General features: G+C 49.0%; 2 protein-coding genes and 1 long non-coding RNA gene across 10 annotated transcripts in view; 2 read left to right on the top strand and 1 right to left on the bottom strand.

The window, feature by feature from the left end:
• Nucleotides 1-9350, top strand: part of LOC142854233 (H-2 class I histocompatibility antigen, Q10 alpha chain-like) — a 34107-nt gene extending 24757 nt beyond the window's left edge. Inside the window, exon 7 of the mRNA XM_075979513.1 lies at nucleotides 9262-9350. Within this exon, the coding sequence (XP_075835628.1) occupies nucleotides 9262-9266 (5 nt within the window). The 3' untranslated portion in view covers nucleotides 9267-9350. The remainder of the gene's footprint in view (nucleotides 1-9261) is intronic.
• On the bottom strand, nucleotides 3053-5381 carry LOC142854242 (uncharacterized). Its single transcript, XR_012911307.1, has 2 exons — nucleotides 4706-5381; nucleotides 3053-4656 (listed from the first exon to the last, which is right to left on the bottom strand). It is a non-coding gene; the product is annotated as an uncharacterized LOC142854242 (long non-coding RNA).
• The window catches only part of LOC142854236 (H-2 class I histocompatibility antigen, D-D alpha chain-like), a 99724-nt gene continuing 84654 nt past the window's right edge, over nucleotides 5441-20510 (top strand). For 3 of the 8 annotated variants that reach the window (XM_075979526.1, XM_075979533.1, XM_075979525.1), the window contains exons 1-4: nucleotides 5441-5593; nucleotides 5799-6068; nucleotides 6344-6619; nucleotides 8196-8253. In XM_075979526.1, coding sequence (XP_075835641.1) covers nucleotides 5521-5593; nucleotides 5799-6068; nucleotides 6344-6619; nucleotides 8196-8253 — 677 coding nt within the window. In that variant the 5' untranslated portion in view covers nucleotides 5441-5520. Of the gene's footprint in view, nucleotides 5594-5798; nucleotides 6069-6343; nucleotides 6620-8195; nucleotides 8472-8597; nucleotides 8712-8892; nucleotides 8926-9073; nucleotides 9122-9261; nucleotides 9686-20510 lie in introns of those variants that run through there. The other 5 variants (XM_075979522.1, XM_075979523.1, XM_075979531.1 and 2 more) reach the window with 5 other exon arrangements.

Here is a 20510-nt window from a genome sequence, read left to right as displayed (position 1 = left end):
AATGTCTGTCTTTGAGGTTCAGGTGTGTTTCTTATACACAGCAGAAGGATGGATCCTACTTATGTATCCATTGTCTTAGTCTGGATCTTTATATAGGTGAATCGAGTCCACTGATATTAAGAGATATTGATGACCAGTGATTGTTAATTCCTTTTTATTTTTCAGTGGTAGTATTTGTGTGTTTCCCTTCTTTGGGGTTTGCTGGTGTGAGGTTATCCGATGCCTGTGTTTTTGCTGCTGCAGTTAGCTTCCTTGGGTGGGTGTTTTCCTTCTAGTACTTCTGTAAGACTGGATTTGTGGTATTGTCTAAATCTGGTTTTGTCATGGAATATCTTGTTTTCTCCTTAGATGGTGATTGAAAGTTTTGCTGGGTACAGTAGCCTGGGCTTTCATCATTGGTCTTTTAGTGTCCAGAGCACATCTGTCCACGACCTTTCCGCTTTCATGGTTTCCATTGAGTAGTTGGGTGTAATTCTGTTAGGCCTGCCTTTATATATTACACGGCCTTTTTCCTTTGCAGCTTTTAATATTCTTTTTTATTGTGTATGTTTTGCAGCTTGATTATTATATTGAGAGACAACTTTTTCTCATTCAGTCTATTTGGTGTTCTGTAAGCTTCTCATATCTTCATTGGGATATCCTTCTTTAGGTTGGGAAAGTTTTCCTTTATGATTTTGTTGAATATATTTTCTGTGCCTTTGAGATGGAGTTCTCCTTCTTCTATCCCTGTTATTCTTAGGCTTGGTCTTTTCAGATGTCCCAGATTTCCTGGAGTTTTGTGTTAAGATTTTGTTGGATTTAACACTTTCTTTGTTCAATGAATCAATGTCCTCTGTGACATCTTCAAACCTGAGATTCTCTCCTCCATTTCCTGGATTCTGTTGGCTATGCTTGCCTCTATATAGTAACCATTCACTTACCCAGATTTTCCATTTCCAGAATTCCCTTGGTTTGTGTTTTCTTTATTGCCTCCTTCCAGTTTTTGAGTCTCAAACTATATGAATTGTTTGCTCCACCTGTTTAAATTTTTCTTGTTTTTCTTGGTTTCTTTAAAAGATTCATTGATTTCTTTAAAATTTTTGTTTGTCTTTTTCTCTATTTCTTAAAGAGAATTGAACTCAGAACCTTTGGAAGAGCAGGCAATGCTCTTAACCACCTAGCCATCTCTCCAGCCCTTAATGCCCATTTTTTAACTGCTGTTTCAGAGTTCTAGAAACTTCCCTGATTTCAGACCTTGAAGCCTCTTTTAGTTTCCATGGATCTGCTCCCTCCCTGCGAGGAGGGTAATTTTAACATGGAGAGGCTTGAGCTGAGGCTCTGCAGAGTCTAAGGCAGGAACTATAGATGATCCCTCTTCTCTGCTGCGAGGACCTGGCCATTTCTCAGGATCGAGAACAGGGAGGACTTTGTTTTAAATAAGACAGAGACCTGTCAATGTGTTTTGCATCCTTGACATCTGGCCAGCGTCTGGGAGTGGACGTGCGCACTGGACCAGGTGTTTGGACGACTGCCGATGACTGGGCAATGAGCCCCCTCTGTTCATGAGGCTTCACAGCCTGGGAACAGCTCGAGCTGCTGCTGTCTCAACCCGGGAGAGACGTGCCGTCAGATGAGTGTAAGCCTGTGCCCGTGATGGTGTGCTGCTGATACGTGTTCCCATGTGGTTCCGGTGATGTGTAAGCCTGTGCCCGTGATGGTGTGCTGCTGATACGTGTTCCCATGTGGTTCCGGTGATGTGTAAGCCTGTTCCCGTGATGGTGTGCTGCTGATACGTGTTCCCATGTGGTTCCGGTGATGTGTAAGCCTGTGCCCGTGATGGTGTGCTGTTGATACATATTCCCATGTGGTTCCGGTGATGTGTAAGCCTGTTCCCGTGATGGTGTGCTGTTGATACGTATTCCCATGTTGTTCCGGTGATGTGTAAGCCTGTTCCCATGATGGTGTGCTGTTGATACGTATTCCCATGTGGTTCCGGTGATGTGTAAGCCTGTTCCCGTGATGGTGTGCTGCTAATACGTATTCCCATGTTGTTCCGGTGATGTGTAAGCCTGTTCCCGTGATGGTGTGCTGTTGATACGTATTCCCATGTTGTTCCGGTGATGTGTAAATCTGTGCCCGTGATGTCTACTGGGATGTGTATTCCCATGAGGTTCCGCTGCTGTATACAGAACACCTAGTGATAAATTCCTGGGTGAAGCCCCCTCTCTATTCCTTTGTTTCAATTAAGCATCTTTGTAGAATAAATCTCTCTCTTTACTAATTCCATGATGTACAGAAGTTCTTTCTTACGGATTGAATCAAAAATAAAAGTCTGTGCCAGAAAAGCGGCTAAAATTATTTGCCCCTACACTCCCTGAAAGAAAACAAGATGTCTTCTTCCCACTGGTGGAAAAGGATGTGATGTTCCACCTGCCTGTAAGTTTGATGAAGGCAGGGCAGCCTGAGTCCTGAGACCCTTGGAGTAGTGTGAACAGGAGCCTGTGGGGCAGCTCAGGCAGCCACGGGTCCCTTCAGCCTCACCCTCTGTGGGCTCAGACCCAGTCCAGTGTTTTTTCTTCAGTAGGTTGAACTTTCACCCTAGACTCTGATGCGTCTCCTTCATATTAATAAAGTAAGAGCCTGGAGGGCCTGAAGTAAGAATGAAGATGGGGACAGGGGCATCACTAACTGCAGGAACTCTCTGGATGTTGGGGATGTCATGGTCTGTCACAAGGGACTATTTAAGTAGTAAAATTTTTCTTGTTCAGCAGCAATTAAAAACTAGCACATGGTTCAAGTGCACAGATGAACACACAGTGTCTTCTGCCTGGGATGAGGCTGTGATCCACTGTGCACAGTAGGTCTATAGGATGAAATCTTTTTGTATTTTTTATTTTATGCTGCTTTGCAAATTACCATTTCAGCACAGTCTCTTTCAGTCACCAGTCCCTGTCCTGCTCCTGCTCTGACTCCTTTGGCTGGAGGTGCAATGTTGACTCAACAGCCCTGTGCCCTCAGCCCCTGGGACCCACACTCTAGATGTGTAGGAGAGGAAGAGAGACATGATAGAGCATTTTAAAAATTTTAATTTTGTGTTTATTAGATTGTATATTTTAAGCCTAAAAGTGTGCAGGTGCACCAGGCACAGGATCCCTGGAACTGGAGTCACTGATGGTGGGGAAGCAGCATATGGGTGCTGGGAACTGAACCTGGATCCTCTGCAACAGCAACAGGTGCTCCTTACCTTGAGCCACCTCTCCAGCCCCTATTGCAGCTTTTACAGGATGAAACCACACAGCCTGGCTCACAGTAAGATGGCTGACCACAGAGAGAAACTAGATGCAAAGGAGGAGACAGTGTTAGTGCAGAACTCTGGAGTGAGGGGTGCTGGGCACCTCTGGGGTGAGACCTGAGGGAGAAGGCAGAGGACTGGGCAGGAGGAGATAGAAGCAAAGAGGGAGATCCCAATGCAGTGGGGTCCTCCTGTTTGTGTCTACAGATCACAGTGGACACATCTGCAGATCCCTTCAGGGCATCTGACATCCCACACTGAATACTGTGGGGGTTTGAATGAGAATGGACACAGGCTCAGAGGTTTAGATACTTCAGATCCAGCTGATGGAACTGTTTGGGAAGGATCAGGAGGTGTGGCCTTGTTGGAGCAGGTGTGTCACTGGGACTGGGCACGGAGGTTTTAAAGACTCCCACTATTCCCAGTGTCTCTGACACTTGCCTGTGGATCACGATGTGAGCTCTCAGCTGTTCCTGCCACCACAGCTTCCTCTGCCTCATGGACTCAAACCCTCTGAAAACTTAACCCCAAATCTAACAAGGCCTTTTATAAGTTGCTGGGGTCACAGTGTCTTCACAGCCATAGAAAAGTAACTAAAGCCAGGTGTGATGACACAGCCTCTAATCCCAGGACGAGGGATGCAAAGGCAGGGGGGTTTCTGTGAGATCAAAGAAAGACAGCTAGAGCTGTGGAGACAGACCTTGTCTCAAAACAAAACAAAAACCAGAAGAAACCTGCAGGTCAGACTCACTTCATCCTCTCCTCACCCTTCCTCTTCTTTCTTCTCTCCAGTAGTCAAACCCTGAATCTTCTAGGAGAAAAGTCACTTCCAGGAACACAATAACATCAACAGCAGGTTGGTATGCAAGGCACAGATACTTCTCTTTAAAGCTGAGGCGCTGGCCTCAAGCACCACACAGACTCCCACAGACACCAGGCTCCTGTGTTCACCTGCAGTGGGCAGCTCCCATTGCCAAACCTGATGCTCAGGGATCTCACCTGTAAGCAGAGACTTTGCCTCTTCACTTAGGATCGTGTCTTCACAGCCTGTGCTTACACTCAGACTCCTAGTGTTTGTTCCCAGATGATCATCTGTGGCTCCAGGTGCCTGTGTTTACACGGATCTTCATTCCATAGTCCTGAGATTGTCCGTGTGGACCTGGGTCATTGTCTCAGCACAGTAGACCCCTTCTCCATGGGAAGAGACCCCTGTGGGGACCAAATACAACAGGGCACTGACGCTGTCTGCACTTCGTTTCCCTGTGTGCACACACTTCCATGGTGCAGTTGCTTTAGGGAATAAACCACAGTAAGTAAGAGTTAAGAGTAACTAAATATAAAGCAGAATAAAATGATAGTTACATAATCAATCTCTCTCTCTCTCTCTCTCTCTCTCTCTCTCTCTCTCTCTCTCTCTCTCCCCCCTCCTCTGACCTTCGCTCTCACTTTATGAGCTGATGAGATGAGAGAGATGAACGTCACAGGCCTGTGGGACACTGGATCTGATAACAGTTGACTTCTGAGTTCCTCATTCATGTAGACTGTGGACAGAGAGTCATTCTCACGACACAGTACACACTGGATAGTCACGGTAGCATTCGGTTCAATAGTGTGAAGAAAAATTAAATTTATTAATTTTTTGTTTCTCTGGAATTTTTTTACTTGCTGTCTTCAAATCTCAACGAAACACAACTGAAGTAGAAAGGGAAAGCAGAGGTGAGCAGGGCCTCCTTCCTGCAGGGAGAGTCACATATAACACAGTGTGTCGAAAGTGCTTAATCAGAGCTGTAAAATCTCCAGTCACCTCCCGATGCAGGTGTCCACAGCAGCCCCGCACCCTCCAGGACTCCGACAGCACCTGTTTCCCTGAACATTCATTTTAAGTGCTGAGTGTATTTTACCTGGAAACTTCACGCTCTCACTAACCTGAGGTGCCTTTGGCCTTAGGCGGCTCAGAGACACCATGACACACAGCGCCCCATCCCGCAACACAGGGCTCAGGCAAAGTCTTGGTCCCCAGGAGGGTGAGGTCTGGGTGGGGAAGCCCAGGGCTGGGGATTCCCCTGTCCCCAGTTTCACTTCTCCAGCTCCTAACCTGGGTCAGGTCCTTCTGCCCGGACACTGATGACAACTTGGCGGTTCTCACCCCCATTGGGTGACGAGATCCCGGGGAACCAACCAGCGTCGCCGCAGTCACCGGTTATAAAGTCCACGCAGACCGCGGAACTCAGAGTCTCCGCAGATCTGAGATGAGGGCGATGGCCCCACGCACGCTGCTCCTGCTGCTGGCGGCCGCTCTGGCCCCGACCCCGACCCGCGCGGGTGAGTGCGGGGTCGGGAGGGAAACGGGCTCTGCGGGGAGGGCGGGGGCGGCACCGGGGAAGCCGCGTCCCCGCGTGGCCCAGCCGAACCCTCCCGCCCCTTCCCCACCCGCGTCCCGAGCCCCGCGCCCTGCTCCCCTTCCGACCCGCGCTCCTGCCCGGGGTCCTGGGAGCAGGGTCGGGGTCTCACTGTGCGTCGCCCCCAGGCTCGCACTCCATGCGGTATTTCCACACCGCCGTGTCCCGGCCCGGCCTCGGGGAGCCCCGGTACATGGAAGTCGGCTACGTGGACGACACGCAGTTCGTGCGCTACGACAGCGACGCGGAGACTCCGAGGATGGAGTCGCGGGCGCCGTGGGTGGAGCAGGAGGGGCCGGAGTATTGGGAGAGGAGCACACAGGTAGCCAAGAACACCGAGCAGATTTTCCGAGGGAACCTGAAGACCGCGCTCCGCTACTACAACCAGAGCGAGGGCGGTGAGTGACCGCGGTCGGAGGTCACGACCCCTCCACGTCCCCACGCACGGGCCGGAGTCGTCCCGGGTCCCAGGTCCGAGGTTCAGGAGGAGAGCGGGGACCGGACCCGGTTTCCCTTTCGGTTTAAAGTCCGCGGGTGGGCGGGAACGCGGGCGTGGGTGACGGGGGCGGGGCCTCAGGGCAGGGCTGTTGCGCTGGCTGACCTCTGGTGGGCGGGGCCTCGGGTGACCCCGGAGCAGAACAGGTGGGCGGGGCTGACCGCGGGGTCCCCGCAGGCTCTCACACCATCCAGCGGATGTACGGCTGTGAGTTGGGGTCTGACGGGCGCCTCCTCCGCGGGTATGACCAGTACGCCTACGACGGCCGCGATTACATCGCCCTGAACGAGGACCTGACGACGTGGACGGCGGCGGACACGGCGGCGCAGATCACCCAGCGGAAGTGGGAGCAGGCTGGGGAGGCAGAGAGAGACAAGGCCTACCTGGAGGACACGTGCGTGCAATGGCTGCGCAGACACCTGGAGAACGGGAAGGACGCGCTGCTGCGCACAGGTGCGGGGGCCGCGGGCAACTCCTCCCTCTGCCCTCGGGCTGGGCTCAGTTCTGAGGAAGAGGAAACCCTCGCTGGGGTCATGCCCCTGTCTCTGAGGGCAGACAGGGTCCCTGGGTCTCCTGATCCAGCATGGCAGGGACTGCACTGACCTCCCAGGGCTCAGCCTTCTCCCTGGACAGTTCCACATCTGTCTCAGGAGGGAGGAGAGAGGATCCCGACATCACCAATTGTGGCTCCTTCAGTCTGCAGCCCCTGTCAGCCATGGCCTCTCCCAGGCCGGGTTCTCTGCCCACACCCAGTGTCTGTGGACACCGAGTCCTGTCATCTGAGTGTGTCAGCCCTGACACACCAGGACCGGAGTCTCCTTCACCTAATGGGAGACACGGACTTACTCTACCCTAGCCTGCTCCCCAGTTTCTAGAACTTTCCAAAGAATAAATTCTCCCAGATTCCTGTGTGTCAAGTTTGCATCCATCCCACACCCCAATTCTATCTCTTCCTAAAAGGGGTTCGCTGGACAAATAGTAAATTGTGGGTGTTTTTGTTTCTTTTTTTCTTTCTTTTATTTTCTTTTCTTCTTCTTCTTCTTCTTTCTCTCTCTCTCTCTCTCTCTCTCTCTCTCTCTCTCTCTCTCTCTCTCTCTCTCTTTCTTGTGGTCATTTTGCTTTAAGTTTTTCTTCCTCACTGGGACGTTATTCCTTCTCTCCCTCCCCTGTGTTATCATGTGTATCAGTCTCCACAGGTGCCGTGGGGACTATGGATAATGAGACAAGTTAAGTCAGAGTTCCCTTTAAATAAGAAAGATTCCTGGAAACTTAGACTATTTTCTGGCAGAATTAACCATCCAGAGACCCCTGCTCTCCCTGTGACCCAAAAAGTTACAGTGTAGGCCTAGTGAATTAGGAACTGAACTTCCTCAGAGACAGGGTCTTCTGCAATCCAGGACTGGAGTGACAGGGAAGATCCACACACCCTGTGAGCACCGCTGTGTCCCAGTGAGAGCTGCACTGGGCTCCACAGCAAACTTCAGGGATCCTGGGTGACCGTACCTGGTATCTTGTCCCTCAGAGACAGGAGTTGGGAGTCATTTTCTCCCCTGATTGTCAGAGGGTCACCACATTTCTGCTGCTCACTGTGGTGATGGCTGTTCACCTGGATGGACAGTTGATGCTGGACAGAAAGATGGCCACAGTGGCTGTGCCTCAGTGGTGGCAGCAGGAATTAGTGGCACATTTCATGTAACCTGTTCCCCTAATTTCTTATTTGGATATGAAAATTAATATCATGTATATAAATTGTTTTCCATCCCTTCATTCTTTTACTACCTAACTCATGCTACAGAACATCACATAAGGAAGACCATGGTGACCTGCTGGCTCATGTGGATTCCCTCTTAGCTTCTGGGTTCCCAGGAAACTGCAGTTCTGTGATGAGGGGACCAGCTCTACCTGCAGGTCACTGTGTGATGACAGAAGTGCTCAAACAGTCACACAGTTCAGTGTCAACATTGTTATAGCTTTGTCTTTACAGGTTTCAGTTTATCTTGTTAATTGTGGGATTTAATTTTCCACACAGACCCCCCAAAGGCACATGTGACCCATCATCCTGGACCTAAAGGTGACGTCACCCTGAGGTGCTGGGCCATGGGCTTCTACCCTGCCTTTATCGACCTGACCTGGCAGAGGGAGGAGGAGGAACAGACTCAGGATATGGAGCTGGTGGAGACCAGACCTACTGGGGATGGAACCTTCCAGAAGTGGGCATCTCTGGTGGTGCCTTCTGGGGAGGAGCACAAATACACATGCCATGTGTACCATGAGGGGCTTAGGCAGCCCCTCACCCTGAGATGGGGTAAGGAGGGAGTGGGTGCAGAGCTGGGGTCACGGAAAGCTGGAGGCTTCTACAGACCCTGAGCAGGGTCAGGGATGAGAGCTGGGGTCATGACCCTCACCTTCCCTCCCTGTCCTTCCATCCCAGAGCCTCCTCAGTCCACAGTCCCCATCGTGGCAGTCATTGCTGGTCTGGTTCTCCTTGGAGCTGTGGTCATTGGAGCTGTGGTGGCTGTTGTGATGAAGAGGAGGAGAAACACAGGTAGGAAAGGGCAGGGTCTGAGTTCCCTCTCTGCCCCTTTTAGAAGTGTGCTCTGCCTCATTAATGGGAAACACATCCACACCCCTCATTGCTGCTGTCTCTAACCTGGGTCTGCTGTCAGTTCTGGAAACTTCCTAGCGTCGGGGACTTCCCTGGTCTCTCACAGCTTTTCTTCTCACAGGTGGAAAAGGAGGAAACTATGCTCCAGCTCCAGGTAAGAGTGGGGGGCAGGATTGTCCCTGAGGCCTGTGGGGTGAAGCTGATGTATTTGGGGAGCTCTGGCAATACATAAGAGCTCCTGCAGTAAATCTTCTAGGGGCCAAATTTTTACCTTCCCATGAATATATATATTTTTACCCCAGGCAGGGACAGTTCCCAGAGCTCCGATGTGTCTCTCCCAGACTGTAAAGGTGACCCTCTGGGGCCTGACTTGGGGAGGGGCAGAGTGGACATGATTGGGTTTCAGGGACTCCCAGAATCAGCTTTGAGTGTGTGGTGGGTTGTGGGGATGTTGTCTTCACAGTGATTGTTCATGACTCCTGTTCTGTAGCGTGAAGACAGCTGCCTGGTGTGGATGTAGTGACAGACGATGTGTTCAGGTCTCTCCTGTGACATCCAGAGCCCCCCAGTCCACTCTCAACAATAGTGTCTGATGTTCCCTGTGATCCTATGGGCTCAGTGTGAAGAACTGGGGAGCCCAGCCCACCCTGCACACCAGGATCCTGTCTGTCCCTGCACTGCCCGGTTCCCTTCCACAGCCAACCTTCCTGTTCCTGCAGACAGGAGGGGAATCTCCATCCTGTCTCCTCCATGCTGCCCTGAGCTGCAGCCCTGACTTCCCCACTGAAAATGAGAATCTGAATGTGAACTTGATTGTTAATGTCCTTGATCTCAAAGGTTGATTGGTGGTAAAATAAAGGACTGAGATAGAGTTTATGGAGGAAATAAATGACAGCGTGGAGAACCTCCCAGAATCTGTGTTCACTATGCTGTGTGCATCTGGTGGGACAGGATGACCTGCGGGATCTGAGTGAGAACAGGGCTGTGCCCAGGTGGAGCTCAGTGCGTTGTTGTCATTGACAAGGTCACTCCTCAGCTCTGTCCCCTCCTGGCTCTGTTCTCTTCATCACTTAGAACCACAAACTGACATCTCTGATCACAGGGACACTGGGATGGCCAGAGCCATGTCCTGTCCCCAGGATTATGAGCCACCAGGGCTGCTGTCCTGGCTATGACTCTTTCCTCTGTCTTCTCTGTTAATTTCTTGTCTCTTTAGCTAGTATGGAGGACTAGGCCTGTTCTTGCTCCTGTGAGTGGTGTCTGCCTCATTATCCTATGGGGTCCCTGAGTGTTTTCCGTCCTTGTCCCCTCAAGGCCCAACTAGGTCCCTGCACTCAGGAGACAGTGGGATGAGAACATGAGCTTTAGTCTCCTGAGCTCCTGTCTCCCTTCAGGCCCCAACCTGAAGGTTCTCTTCTTTCCCATCTATCAGAATCTAACCCAGGTTGTAGGATGGGCAGAGAGGAGGGATCCCCAGGGTCTCATCTCAGATCTGTCCTGTGTTCTGCCCAAGGTCCCCTCTCCCTCTCTGCCTCTGGGAATCCTGTGCTCCCTCCAGTGGAGACTCAAGGATTTACAGGCTGAGACTACTTTAGATTTATGTTTATTAAAAAACATGATCCAGGGAATGAAGAGATGGCTCAGGGCTTGAGAGCACTTGCTGCTCTTGCAGAGGACCCAGGTTCAGATCCCAGCACCCACCTGATGGCTCATAACCATCCTTAATTCCTGTTCCATGACATCCAATGCCCCTCTGGACACCATGCAGATGTCTACTACTACATGCAAACACTACTAGCAAAAAACAAAAACCCTCATAGATGTAAAATTCATAAATTAAAATAAAATATTGTGGGGAATGCCAGAGATGGAAAATCCTTCATTCCCTGCTCCAGGTTCCGGCCTCTGCAGTTTTCTCTTCTAGCTTTATGATGTCCAGTAGCCTTAGCAGAGATGTCTGAAGACCAAGGAGGTGATAACCTCTTTCATGGGGCTGCCATCTTTATCTTGTGACGGATGATGGGTCCCAATGTTGACCACAGATAACATTAATACACAATAAGTATACGAGGAATGAAGAAAAATTAAAAATGAAATATAAGATTGCTTGTCAAAGAAGAGAGATGAAGGGAAAATGGTAGGACTTTATGAGGGAAAAGGTCAGGTGACTGTGACCTCAGTGTGAGGGGACCTGGGGCTGCACGTGACACCCCAGCACTTGGCCTGAGGTTGATGGAGGTGGGTCATCTGTCTATCTGTTGCTTTCATTGGTTAATTAATAAAGAAAATGCTTGGCCTTTGATAGGACAGCTGCTTAGATAGGCGGAGTAGACAGAACTGAATGCTGGGAAGAAGGCAGTGAGGCAGTCACCATGACTCTCCTCTTTGACACAGACGCAGGTTAAGATCCTTCCTGGTAAGCTACCACTTCGTGGTGCTATACAGATTATTAGAAATGGGTCAATTGAGATGTGAGAATTAGCCAATAAGAGGCTGGAACTAATGGGCCAGACAATGTTTAAAAGAATGCAGTTTCCACGTAATTATTTCGGGTGTAAAGCTAGCTGGTGGCCGGGAGTCGGGGCGGCAGGAACGCAGCCCGCCGCTCCTACTATATGAGGTTGTGTTAACAAAGAGCTGTTGAAGAGGGAGGTGACTGTGAATTTTCCTCTGGTCTGAAACATCCCTGCTGGAGCCAGGAGGAGCTGATGAGGCTCAGGAAACACAAGAAGCTACAGGTTCACGGAGCTGACACAATGTAGCGGTTCCCTCTCAGGGTTAAACCAGCTGCAGTTCCTGAGGGAGAGGAGATGTGGAGTGGAGCTGCTGGGAGCTGTGCAGGGGACCGCAGTGGTGCAGCTGTGTGAACGGACATGCGCCCTGGGGGGGCTGTCAGTGGTGCAGCTGTGTGAGCGGACATGCGCACTGGGGGGGGCTGTCAGTGGTGCAGCTGTGTGAGCGGACATGTGCACTGGGGGTGTCTGTCAGTGGTGCAGCTGTGTGAGCGGACATGCGCACTGGGGTGGCTGTCAGTGGTGCAGCTGTGTGAACGGACATGCGCCCTGGGGGGGCTGTCAGTGGTGCAGCTGTGTGAGCGGACATGCGCACTGGGGGGGGCTGTCAGTGGTGCAGCTGTGTGAGCGGACATGCGCACTGGGGGTCTGTCAGTGGTGCAGCTGTGTGAGTGGACATGCGCACTGGGGTGGCTGTCAGTGGTTATCCCCGACTCACCCAGGCTCCTGTGAGGGACCAGTGAGCTCAGGGCTCACAGAGCTGACTGTGGATGGATGTCTTCCTTGGTCTGCTGTCACTGTCTCCGTCTGGGTGGAGGAAATCCACTCCTCAAGCAGGGGACACAGCCATGTTAATTTGTTTATGTAAATTGTTCTATCATTAATAAATCTCAGAAGTCAGATATTGGGGTAAAACCTGATAGGTCAAGAAAGCAACAGAAGAAAAACCAACTGATCCTCTCTCTCCATGCTTCCCACATAGATATCCCCATGAATCTTTATAGGCCCCGCCCTGCTCTTTTCTCTGCCTCTCTATCTTATCGTATCCTGGGTCCTCCAAAACCTCTATGGCTAATTCCAGACAGCTGGTTGTTGACTGCGCACCCTGACTCAAGGATAACTTTATTAACAGTCTTCAGTTTCACAGTACAATTAAATATCCCTCGACATTTCCCCTTTGTCTAAATAAATAAAAAGGAAAAGTTTTAACTCTAACATAGTGAAACTATGTACAATAAGAACAATAATCAGGTAGGAATTACATTTACATGTGGTGGTGGTGCACACCTTTAATCCCAGCACTCAGGAGGCGGAGGCAGGTGGATCTCTGTGAGTTTGAGGCCAGCCTGGTCTACAGAGTAAGTTCTAGGGCAGGCTCCAAAACTACAGAGAAACCCTGTCTCAAAACAAAACAAAACAAAAAACAAAAAGCAAACAGAATTACATTTAAATGTCCAATCCATTTGTATTTGAAAAATTCTGAGAAATTATTATCTATGATACCTTAAAGTTTTACACATAAACCACTTTCTAATATAACTTGTGTTACTATCCTAAAACTATCTTTTTAGACTTTAGACATTTCTAAGATAACCATGTCAAGCTCATGTGTCTCTCAACCTTATAAACTTTACATGTCTTTTCTAAGTTTCTTTCCTGAATTTGGTAACAAAGAAAATGGTTTAACTATCTAGTTTTTAACCCCATTAGAGACATGAAAAGAATACATATTGCCTGAATATGCAGGAAGTGTGGCACAAACAACTTCCTTTTTCTTTTGTTTTGTTTTGTTTTTTGAGACAGGGCTGCTCTGTGTAACAGCCCTGGCTGTCCTGGAACTCACTTTGTAGACCAGGCTGGCCTTGAACTTCTGTCCCACAGCAGGTGACTCTTCTGACGTGAGACAGAGATTTGGATTTCCCTTTAACAAACCTGCTTGGGTTTAGAGAAGAAGAGAGACACACTCCAACTCAAAAGACAGCTTTAATTTTTAATTGAACTGGGACTACAAAAACACCATTTGCCTTATATGTCTGTAGAGAACATAAACACAACATCTGGGAAGATTGATGAGAATTTGTTCTATTGGATTTGTGCTATCCCATCAGGTCAATTACTCTCTCCCCTGAGGATTCATCCTCCTTCTTCAGATGTCTCATCTGTCCAGTGGTCTTCAGATTCCTTAATTGGATGCTTGCTTTTATTCTCCTGGAAAGAAAAACCAGAACCTTTCCCCAACCCTACCTTTGGGGAGTTCCCATTTTTTTCCAGGTTTTGTCTGATCAAATGAAAGGCATTGGTCAGTCTTATAAGTCAGTTTAGACCTAATGACCACGATGTTTGTTGAATTATCACCTCTCATAATCAAGAGGTTTCTCCTGCTCAAATCAAAACTTTGTCCTTCTTGATGGAATCCACAGCTTTCTTCCCCTGTGGAAACAAACGCTGAACCCCTTCCCCAACCTAACACACACCCTGGTTTCCATTCTGAGGTCAACTCATCTTTATTCAGGCTGACTTAACTGGGCAGTTGTTTCTATCACCCGCTGTCTCTCCGCAGCTGTCATCACTTCCTCATTAGCATTTAAAATATTACAATTAACAGAGCATTGTGTGGTCTGTCTCTGGGTCTTTATCACTCCTTTCTGTTTATTAAGCAGAGCTCTTAAAGTGTGATTAGACCTTTCTATGACAGTTTGTCCTGTAGGGTTGTGTGGTACACCTAAATATGCTTTATGTTGTAATATGCAAAACCTGTTTCATTTTACAGGAGACATCTGCTGAAGCGTTGTCTGTCTTAATTTGTACAGATATCCTCATGATGTAAGTGTGTAATTAGAGAACCAGCCTTGTCAGAACTCAGACCTGTTGCTCATGTCACCCCTGAATATCTTTATGATATGGTGCACATACGGCCATTTTCTGAGCCTTGCAAAATGAAACACATCCATTTGCCAAATTTCATTTCTTTGAGTTACTTCTGCAGGTAATGGAGTTTGGTTATACAAAGAACAAGTAGGACCTTTCCTTATATTTTCCATGGCTTGTTGCCAAGTGACAGAAAAAACTTTTTTTAAACATTTTCTGGTAACATGGTGTTTTTATGAAATTCTGAGACTTCTAGCACATTCCCTGTTAACTGCTGCTCAGTTTCATCATTACCTGTGCTAGAGGGCCTTGTAGACAGTTAAGGCATCTGATGTGTGTTACATACAAGGGATAATTTCCATATCTGATTACTTGTTGTAACCGAATAAATAGCAAAGATAATTCTGAGTCATCTGGAATAAGCTCAGTGGTTTCAATATGTAAAACAACTCTTTCTGCATATTGAGAGTTAGTAACTATATTAAGAGATTCAGGAAAATCTCATAATACCATAAGATTGGCATACCGCTCTGACTTTTTAACTGAATCGCAAGGGCTGTGAGCAACTTTACACATTTTTCCAGACATATATGCATTTCCTGATTGATTTGTATCAGTATAGAATGTAGGGGCCCCAGAAATTCATGTCCTTTTTAATATATGAGGGAGAATCCAATTAGTTCTTTTTATAAACTGAAGTCTCCTGCTCTGTGAATATTGTTGTTAATCTCTCCCAAAAAAAATACTGCAAGATCTTTGCCAATGCCCATTTTCTGCCCCTACTGAGGCAATTTTACCATTAGTAAAAGGTACCACAATTTCTGCTATGTCTCTTTCCACTATTTGATGGAGTGCTGCAGGGAGCGCCTTCCACTCCTTCAGCCAATAGCCGCTGAGATACCAGCCCACTGGGGCGTGGTCTCTTTCTCTTTCAACAGCAGAGGCAGCCCTCTGCTCCTTCTCTTGCTCCAGCGACTAGACTTCCTGGCTGTCATGTAGGACGGTGTTCTGTAAGTTTTTCCTCTCAAATAAATAACCCTTTGATTCCAAACTGGTGTGGGATTGTTTTGTGCATTAATGGAGTCTCTCTTTTCCTTTCAGAATCAATTCAGAAAACTTGTCTACATAGGTCTTTATTTATTTACTTAATTTGTGTGCTAAAAATATTCACTTTAAAATATTATCTTCTGCTTAAGAATTCCTTTATAGCCAGGTGGTATTGGCACACACCTTTAATTCCAGCACTAGGGAGGCAAAGGCAGGTGAATCTCTGTGAGTTCAAGGCCAGCCTGGCCTAAAAAAACAAAATACAAATGAAAAGGAGGAGAAGGAGAAGAAGAGGAAGAGGAAAAAGAAGAAGAATTCCTTTATAAAAGTGAGTATAAGATAGAATGGTTGGGCTACAATCAAGGTCTGGATCCAGGTGATCCACATGTGCATCCTGTGATCTTTTTTCTACCAAAGCCAATTCTCTCTCAGCCTCAGGTGATAATTTTCTTGGATTATTTAAGTCCTTATCACCTCACAAGGTTTGAGATAAATTACTTAGATCTTGAGTAATTAATCCAATTATAGGCTGTAGCCAGTTAATATCTCCCAGCAACTTCTGAAAATCATTAAGGGTTCGTAATTGATCTCTCCTGATTTGTACTTCCTGTGGCTGAATTTTCTGTAAACCTATCCTATATCCTAGACAATTGATAGAATCTCTTCTTTGTATTTTTATCATTAACAACTTGTAATCCCTAGCAAAGCAAAATTCTCTTTACTTCATCAAACACTTTTTCTAAGGTATCTGCATCTGAAACATCCAGTAAGGTATCATCCATGTAATGATAATTCTTAGATTGAGAAAACTGTTTATGATTTAGTTCTCATGGCTGTTGTACAAAATATTGACACAAGGTGGGGCTGTTTAACATTCCTTTGACACCATTGACACCTTTCAACACATTGAGCATTATAATACGTAGGCACCACGAAGCCAAATTTTTCTCTATCCTGTTTGTTTGGTTTTGGTTTTGGTTTTTTGAGACAGGGTTTCTCTGTAGCTTTGGAGCCTCTGTTGGAACTAGCTCTTGTAGATCAGGCTGGCCTTGAACTCACAGAGATTCACCTGCCTTTGCCTCCCTAGTGCTGGTATTAAAGGTGTGAGCCACCACTGCCCGGCTTTCAGAAGCATTCTTTATTTTATGAATTGTTTCTGAGACTGGAGGAATGTTAATCTGTGTTTTCTATTGCTGCAATAATCATACCCCCCCCCATCAATTCATGGCTGCATTAACCACATACGGCTTTAATTTTCCTATTTAAGCTGGGCAGTGATGGCAGTGGTATCAGGGCTCCTGGGACAGAGCCTGGACAGTTTTCAGCCTTGTGTGCAGCACGAGAGGACACAGGTGCCCTGGAAGCAGGATTGAGACCCTAAGGTGTCCAGTTCCCTGGATGTCTGGGTCCCTGGTGGGAAAGGGAAAACATCACCCATAATTGTTTTGTCCCATGAACCTCGTGCGTGTGTGAAGACTGTGGAATGTGTGGTTGAGTTGTCAGCGTGTCCGTGTGTCCGTCCACTCCTTCCCAGTCACCTCTCACACCACAGTCGTCTCTGTCTGCATTTTCCCACGCAGGCCTCTGTCCTGAGTGTGGGGACACAGCCTGTCCTGAAGGGGGCTCGCCAGGGCCTCTGTCCTGAGCGTGGAGACTCAGCCTGTCCTGAAGGGGGTTCGCCAGGGCCTCTGTCCTCAGTGTGGGGACACAGCCTGTCCTGAAGGGGGTTCACCATGGCCTCTGTCCTCAGTGTGGGGACACAGCCTGTCCTGAAGGGGGTTCACCAGGGCCTCTGTCCTCAGTGTGGGGACACAGCCTGTCCTGAAGGGGGCTCACCAGGGCCTCTGTCCTCAGTGTGGGGACACAGCCTGTCCTGAAGGGGGTTCACCAGGGCCTCTGTCCTCAGTGTGGGGACTCAGCCTGTCCTGAAGGGGGTTCACCAGGGCCTCTGTCCTCAGTGTGGGGACACAACCTGTCCTGAAGGGGGCTCACCATGGCCTCTGTCCTGAGTGTGGGGACACAGCCTGTCCTGAAGGGGGCTCACCATGGCCTCTGTCCTCAGTGTGGGGACACAGCCTGTCCTGAAGGATGCTCACCAGGGCCTCTGTCCTGAGTGTGGAACACAGCCTGTCCTGAAGGGGGCCCACCAGAGCCTCTGTCCTGAGTGTGGGGACACAGCCTGTCCTGAAGGGGGCTCACCAGGGCCTCTGTCCTCAGTGTGGGGACACAGCCTGTCCTGAAGGGGGCTCACCAGGGCCTCTGTCCTGAGTGTGGGGACACAGCCTGTCCTGAAGGGGGCTCACCAGGGCCTCTGTCCCACAGCAGCGGGAAGCTGTGCAGAAAGCAGGTTAGCGTCCCAGATCATCCTTCTACCTTGTATAGCAGTCAGAGTTCTGAGCGACTGCAAAGCACAGTTTGCACCTAGCACCCAGAAGATGGTCACCTGGTCTTTTGATAGTGAGAGAACCTGACACCATCCTAACAAGTGGTCAGGATGTGCTAATGTCGTTCTGATCCTTCCATTGTAATTTAGGAGGTCGCCTGGAGAAGAGATGTTTCTCAGTCTACTTGACAAAATCGGCATGATAGGAAGACATGACCTATAGGAGTCATCCCCCCCTACAGAGACTTTGTCCCAGCCTGCTCCAACAGAGCGCTCCCAGCCCACAGAACACGGGGAGCTTCATCCATCAGAACTGGAAGCTGAAGCAATGGGAACAGGGCGTGTTTCTCTATCAGGAAGAGGTGGTGGAAGTTCACCTCACCACCCCACCTCACCCTCACCCCGGTCATCACCAACGCTGCCTGCTGGGGAGATTCCTGGGGCCACACTTGTCAAGGAAAGGCTGTGGGGTGACAGAAAGAAGTAAAGGAGACCTCACTGAATCTCTGTGAAGCATCAGGAGCTGGCTGGACTCCTCTGAGTGATGTCAACTCCTGTCAGGACTGCAAATAGAGCTCACATCAGGAGCCCTGTTCCTGCTCCAGTAACTACTAGGAAGAAGGGAAGTAAGACTTCCAGAAATCTCTCTTCCCTGTGCCCACCCTACACTCCCCCTCATCCCCAGCCCTGCTCAACCCCCCCCCCCCACTCCAGGCTTCACAGACTCAGCAGGAACCTGCAAGGAACCTTGGACTCCAGATGCCTTGATGTTAGAAACCTTATCTCCTCCTGAGGCCCCAGCCTATGCTGTCCATGGGGAGCGGGAGGGGGAGCAATGGCCAGGAGCAGATCAGACAGCCTAAGGGGACATTGAGGGACATGACTGCTTGTCCACTGTGTCCTCTCCCAGGGCACCGTGGTCACATCAGCTGCACTGACCATAAGCACTGGTACAGAAGCTACAGCTGGCTGTGCTGGTGGACACGTGATCCCGAGGCTATGGAGTGAGGCAGGCCTGCCCTCTCAGCACTCAGAAGGGAGAGGCCGGGTGATCAGGAACTCAGGGACATCTGCAGCTACAGAGAGTGTTCAAAGTCAGCCTGAGCTATGTGAACCCTGTCTCAAACTGAGGGGACTGAGTGAGGTGGCAGACACCTTTAATACCAGCACAGACAAGGAGATGGATCTCTGTCAGTTTTAGTCCAGGCTGGTCTAAATCCTGAGATCCAGGCCACCACTGTAGGAAAGAGAGGGAGAGGGAGGAAGGGAGGAAGGGAGGGAGAGAGAAAAAGATTGGGTGGGAGAGAGGGAGGAAGAAAGGGAGGAAAAGAAGAAAGGGAGGAAGGAAGAAGGAAGAGAGAGAGAGTGGGGGTGAATTATGATTAAGTAGATTATAGCATTGAGCCCCAAGCCTGACACCTGGAACGGTAGGAGGAGAGCACTGACTCCTGCATCCTAGGGCTTCCATGTGTGAGCCATGACGTGGACACCCAGTTCTCATTTGCTGGCACTTACACCCATGCGCACGCACACACAACATTAGATAAAGAGTCCTTTCTAAAGATCTATTGATTTTTATTCAGGGTGTAAGCGTGTCCATACATGCATCTCCATATGTGCAACAATGGCTGTTCACACTCATGGGGGGGGGAGGCTGGGAACTGAACCCAGGACGTCTGTAAGAACAGCCAGCATTCCTAACCACCGAGCCGTCTCTCCAGCCACATAGAGGAATTTACTAGTTTGGACACGCAGGCTCCTCTCACCTGCTCTGTCCTCACGGCTCCTGATCACCGTCATGTGTAGCATGAGGAGGAGACGGGGACCAGCGGTGGAGGCAGCGGTGATGAAGTCTGCGTCAGCCTGTTGGCAGGGACACTATGGTGCCTAGTTTTGTTTCTCAGCTTGACTACATCTGGAATTAAGTAAACCCAAACATTGAGTGTCCACATCTGGGAGGTTTTTGCTGAAATTGAAACAGGAAGCAAGATCCCCTTCATTTTTTGTTTCTTTGTTTTTGTTTATTTTGTTTTGTTCCTCAAAACAGGGTTTCTCCTTGTAGCCATGACTGCCCTGGAAATCACTCTGTAGAGCAGGCTGGCCTGAACCCAGAGATCTGCCACCTCTGCGTCCCGAGTGCTGGGATTAAAGGCTTGTACCACCACTGTTCAGCAAAGATCCATTTCTAATCTTGGTCTTGAGGTGGGAATACAAACCTTTAACCCAGATCATTGAGATAGAAAATCCCAACTCTAAGCTGGGCCCACCTTGTGCTAGAAACCCAGACAAGGCTGTAGAAGATGTTCTGATCTCTCCCTGCTGGCTTTGCACTGGTGAGTAAGTCCATTCCTCCACCGGCATCAGAGCTGACTTCTCTAGGGATTCCACCATGTACTGAAGACCAGCTGAGACAGCCTCGGGGACTAAGCAACTTCTGGGCTCCTGGACTTTCTCTTCATAGCCAGCTATGGTTGTATTAGCTGAACCACAGGCTCTAAGTGATTCTAATAAATACCTTTCCTTCCTCGCTCTGTATCTCTGTCTCTCTGTTTTTGTCTTCCTTTGCCTCTCTCTCTCTCTCTCTCTCTCTCTCTCTCTCTCTCTCTCTCTCTGTGTGTGTGTGTGTGTGTGTGTGTGTCTTTCTCTCTCTTATTCTCAGTCTATAAATTCTGTTCTTCTAGTGAACCTTGATGCATACAGACACCAACAGCAGCAGAAAAACAACGGGGAAACTAAGGAGTGTGGCCAGGGCAGAAACCGCAGGGAGCAGGGACACTGAGGGACAGCTAACGTAGAGGGAGGGTGACAGTGGACAGAAAGCTGGGGTTAAAGAAAGACAGATGGACTTGAAGAGCCAACAATGAGAAACTGCAGACCCCAGATGAGATCTGGACGCCACCAAGCTTCTAGAGTCAGGGCTCCTGGGGC

The sequence above is a fragment of the Microtus pennsylvanicus genome, chromosome 7 (genome assembly GCF_037038515.1).
Source record: "Microtus pennsylvanicus isolate mMicPen1 chromosome 7, mMicPen1.hap1, whole genome shotgun sequence".
In the NCBI taxonomy this organism is placed as follows: domain Eukaryota; kingdom Metazoa; phylum Chordata; class Mammalia; order Rodentia; family Cricetidae; genus Microtus; species Microtus pennsylvanicus.
Note: the sequence above shows the minus strand (reverse complement) of the source record. Positions and strands in the feature narration are given on the sequence as shown.